The sequence below is a fragment of the Nanorana parkeri genome, unplaced genomic scaffold, assembly GCF_000935625.1.
Source record: "Nanorana parkeri isolate BGI_ZX_2015 unplaced genomic scaffold, ASM93562v1 scaffold158, whole genome shotgun sequence".
NCBI lineage: Eukaryota > Metazoa > Chordata > Amphibia > Anura > Dicroglossidae > Nanorana > Nanorana parkeri.
In genome coordinates, this window is record NW_017306426.1 from 1,438,270 (window position 1) to 1,443,782 (window position 5,513).

Sequence of the window (5,513 nt, forward strand, 5' to 3'; positions counted from 1 at the left end):
ACAAAAAGTGTACGTTTCCCCAATTGCCCCCCCCCCCCCCCAATATAAGCTGCATTCTCCATCTAATGTAAGAAGTCATTATTCCCACTAAGCTCCAATGTAAAGAAGTCATTCTTCCTGCCACTTATAACCACATGCGAGGTGGCCCTTTTTCCCACTGATCACCTCCTTAAGGGGAAAAACAATGACTGTCAATGTAAAAGTTTAAATTGTGAAAGGGAATGAAGCACCAAAAGTATGAATCAGTAACATGTTCAGATTCAAATTATTTGTTATTAGAGGCTGGTTACCAACCTCTACTAAGAATAAGTATTTCACACGCAATAGGTTGGACCTGATGGACTTATGTCTTTATTCAACCTCAAATACTATGTAACTATATACTATGTAACTATATACTATGTAACTATATCTGATAACATTTCAGACTGATCCTTTTGGCACTCCATTCTGTTTTACATATCAAGTTCTCACAGAAGGTCCCCCAGCAGGCAGAGGGTACCTGTAGTTTAGGAGTAGCCTGTATACAAAGGTGATGCTGCAAGATTGAGCTTCTATCTTCCACACCATCAGGATTCTAAACATTTCTTTTGTAGAGTGCCACCCCCAACCCATTTATCTACCCCAAGGGCATTTGTCTACTGATCAGCAATATAAAAAGGGCACTTCTTCCACTTCACTTACCACCAATGTAAGGGTCCACGTCTTCACTTACCACCAAAGTAACAGGACATGCCATCCACTGATCTCCAATATAAGAGGGTATGTTATCTTTTTTCTTAGTTCAGTTATAATTGCAGATGTCATTTCTTTTTTTTATTTTGTGCTTACATACAATGTTTGTCACCAATATGACTACCAGAAAAGCATATTTATGAACCCAGTAGATATTAAGACCAATGTCCCCATACCCCTCATGTCCAAGAAATACCTACAACCATTGTATGACATGAATGGAGAAGCAAATCTGTGGCTAGGAGAAAGTCTTTGTCTCCATTAGTTGAACACACTCCAAAGGCAAACAAGGATTAGCCCTCAAAAAGAAGAATTCAAGGCAGACACGGAACAATATCTGCTGTATGAATGTTTTTTGTTTATCCACTGATAGCAAGTAATGAGACACGTAGCCAACCATGGAACCTTACTCAGAGGTTTGGCAGCAGTTTCTGTTCTACTGTAGTAAAAATATCACTAAAGGTATTCCTTAGGAGTTCTTACACACTGATAGCAGAAGATATAGAAGTGGACAGCATCAGGCTTGCTTGTCCTCCTTTGTGCTTCCTCCAGTGCTCGCAGTCCATGATGCAGCAGCTGTTCCATTGGCAGAAGGGGATGGGATACTGTGCTTTGTATTGTTCGACTCTTCAGTTCAGACACAGACACACGACAGGGCAGCACGAGTTGTCAACGTACAATGGGGAGATTAGATAGGGTGTAAGGAAATACAGGAAGAGGTAGAGGGGCTGCGGATAGAATGGCTGGTGAAGAAGATGGCTCAGGTTTTGTTCTCATCATAGATGTCAAGAGAGGGTTCAATGGTGGACAGCTCTGTGTCGTAGCCAATGCTCCGCGGGGACAGCGAATTTCGATGGAAGAAGAGGCTACCTGTAATATCAACATAAGAGACAGCTAGTGGTTAGACTGCAATGTTTAATAAGCTTTGTATAAATAAAGCAAGATCAAATACAATTCAATAACCAATAACCAATAACAAATATCAAAACCAATACACATAAAAACATAATGTACCTCCTGTCAGCAAACCTACAGAGATCTGAGTCTTGGCTACATCCCATCGTCGCATAATATAAAAAAGATAATGCTACCCAGAGTAACCGATCACATGAAGGATGCACATCTTAGGCAGTAAGGACAAATGTCATTGGTAGCTAAGGGAGATGTACAGATAGTCCAAGCTACAAAAGGGCCGGCACTTTTCCCTGATATATGTCCGCTTATTTGTTACATATGCGGGGAATTTAATGCGTACTTATATTCTTTTAAACAAACATAAAAACAAAATCTAAGGGATGTGTGTTGGGAAGATAAGAAAAAGAATGGTTCTTATAGAGATCTACTATCTTTTACAGTCACAGCCCAAAACTGAAATTAGTACCTCAAGGATTTGTAAGATAATTCACCAGCACACACAAGTTCAGGATTCAAACTTAATCCCGCTTTCTTGCAAACGTGTCACATCAGTCATAAAGCCACATTGGGTCCCTTCCTCGAGGAGGATGCAGCAAGGATTGCTACGAGCACCACCTTATCTGAATAGGTCATAGCAATGTATGGAGTGCAGGTGGTCCCTTCATCACTATACAATAAGCACCTGACATCCTTTCATACTGTGAACTGATTCACTATATGTGAGTTGTCCATGTTTGGGGTGGTTCCACTTTAAGAACTGTAGATATACTGATATATTATTACAGGTCCTATCAGGTTATATGTAAAATGACTACATAAGGAACTGTGATATCAATAAAGGGAACAAGTGACGATAGATACATGGGAGCTGTCACTGTCCAAAATGACAGCTCTGGAGCCTGTACCTCTAAAAACCAGTCATCAATGGCGACGTCCATATTTCTATTCCCACAAGATCTATTTGAACATATTTAACATGCCGTATCTTCTCTGGTTTTCTGCTCTGACTCTTTTTGCTTTCGTCAGTTGTGGATCGTTAGTGGTGTGAGTCCATTATCAGGAGAAATGATACAGTGGTCTGAAGACTGTACACTTTAGGTATATGACAAAACATTTGATTGTAAGCTTTTTGCAGCAGATTTGTTTTATCATGTACTATAATGCTGTTGTTAAACCCCTCATACTCCCTTATTTTGTGCTACAGATCATGTTGCTTCAATATAACTCATTAATAAGGGCAAAAGGAATACATATAGCATGTCTCAAACTATAATGTGTAATGATAAAATATGCATCCAAATACAACCACTGACTGTAACAATATTAATAATAGTAAGTAATACATCTATATGCTACACATGTTTTTCCAGTTTCAGTCACCAGATGGAGCACAATTACAATGTAAAACACCAGGAGCTCTACACTGGCTGCACATATACCAGGCACACAAACAATAAATATACATTCAGTACATATAAGTGTGTTAGTGTGTGTGTGTATGAATTCTCTAATAAAGCTTGCAAAGTTGCAATAACAGTATTTTCACAATTTTATCTGTATCTTAAGGTTAAAAGACCTGAACAACTTGTTCTTAATTTGTCCAGACATGAAGTGTGGGTCAGCTTCACATTGAGCAAAAATACATTGCCTGTCCAAAAACAACCCACACGCACTCTGACATTTCCTTGGACAGCCTTTAGCGGCACACATCCTGATTACGGCACACATTCGTCATCACATCATTTTGATAATCGTATACAATGTCACAACATTTATTTCCGTCCAGAGTTGCATTCATTTTTTACCAAGATCTTGTAGTGATGATGGGAGAGTCGGACCACTGAGTAACGTCTTCTCTAGCACATCCCAAAGATTCACAATGGGGTTAAGATCTAGACTCGTGGTGGTCGATTCATGTGTGACAATGATGTCTCATGCTCCCTGAACCACTCTTTCACAATTTGAGCCCGATGAATACTGACATTGTCATCTTGGAATATACCCGTGCCATCAGGGAAGAAAAAAATCCATTGATGGAAAAACCTGCTCATTCAGTATATTCAGGTAGGCAGCTGACCTCGTTTTTTTGGGACATAACATTGCTGAAAGTATACCTGACCAACTGAAGCAACCCCAAATCATGACACTTATCCAACGGAAGGCTCTTACCAATTTGCTTAGCTAAATCCAGGTGTTGACTATTTATTTTGGACAGGCAGTGTAATTTCTCAAGGGAAAACATAGGCATAGTCAGCCATGTATCAGAATAACACACGCACGCACGCACGCACGCACGCACGCACACACACCCCTTATCACCAGAGTCGTATAAGGTGTGTATAGCCAAAACGTCTTTTATTTAGTTGTGGATACAGTATGAATAAGAGCTTGCTGTCAAGTTTCCAGGAGACAACTGCTTACTTCTGCTCACTTCCTGTTGCTGTCTCTGTAGGGTTGCCACCTTTTCTTCAGGCCAAACCCGAACACTATAGCGCTTCACGGCAATTTGTTTGTACAGTATACACTATGAATGTATTTTGTAACTCTGGGAGAGGAAATGAAGGGAGAACCTCCCCAACAGACAGTAAAAATAAACTGGCAGGAATATTTAACCCTTCGTTACTCTATTCAAAATTAAATATAAAGTTTTGGCTATGCATTCACTTCAAGACTAAGTTAGCATTTAAAGGGACTGCAACTTTAACACATGTTCCTATACTGTATACACACACACATCAAAAGAGTTTGTAGACTATCATTGGTTATCTCTTATCTGAAAATACTAGTTGCTTGGCTGTAATGCTTTTGCATGCCTGGGACATTTTCTCGTATACATATTCCAACACAAGGTACAAGGAAATGACAGTGCCTCTTCATCTAACTTCACAAGTGAACAGTAAAACCAGTAAACATACTACCAATCATACATGTGAAGCTACACTTGGACCATGCAGCCCACCAATCAAGAGCATGCAGAAAGATGAAACAAATGCTGAACTGTTGTACGATGAATAAGCTCCTCCTTGTGCATCTTCCATTTCTGTTGATAGATTTACATATAAGTACTTCTTCTTAACCTTCTCATTTGACTCAGGCTTAAAAGTGGCTTTTCAGAAATATGGCCCTACATGTCACTACTCTTTGAAGAAAATGACAGAAGTTTAGAGGCTGCCATTCCTAAGCTGTCCTCCTGATAATGCAAGTTGCTGTAAATCATTTGAGTTGCGGAACCCAAACAAACATGCAACAAGCATTTTCAGAAGGAGGTCAGAACTGGCAGCCCTCATAATTCTTTTATGGCAGGCTTACTTTAACAGAGACTGCCATTGTTGATCTAAACTAAAATGTATTGATTCCTAATGGTACAGTATACAGGTATTGCTAGCTGTAGATTCATTTGAATGGCACCCCAATGCTCCTCACAGTGGCTGTGCATTGCAGGTCAGCACAATGTGTGGTACCACGATACCGTACATTGTATTGCTGTGCAGTGAAAAAAGTAATGCATGCAACGCACGGCCTCCTCAGATATCACTCTATTTGTTTTAGGTATTTATATAGCGGCGACAATTTTACGAAGCGGTTTACATAGTTGTACATTCACATCAGTCCCTGCCTTCAAGGAGCTGACAATCTAAGCAGTGGCGTAACCAGAGTTATGGGCGCCCGGGGTAGAAATTTTTTTTCGCCCCTCCCCCTCCCCCCATATTATATAAACATGCACTGGAACTGTACCTCCCACCCCCATACATATATATCAGCTAAGGAACTACAAGTCCAAGCATGCCATCATTGTCCCTGTACACCCCCCCACACACACACATATCACCCAGGGAACGGCAATATCTGGTTGTTGTACAGGG

At 40.3% G+C, this 5,513-nt stretch overlaps 1 protein-coding gene across 1 annotated transcript in view; it reads right to left on the bottom strand.

Moving 5' to 3' along the window:
- Positions 1–1,089: 1,089 nt before the first annotated feature.
- RNF130 (ring finger protein 130) overlaps positions 1,090–5,513 on the bottom strand; it is a 240,657-nt gene continuing 236,233 nt past the window's right edge. The window contains exon 8 of the mRNA XM_018554435.1: positions 1,090–1,605. Coding sequence (XP_018409937.1) covers positions 1,496–1,605 — 110 coding nt within the window. The 3' untranslated portion in view covers positions 1,090–1,495. The remainder of the gene's footprint in view (positions 1,606–5,513) is intronic.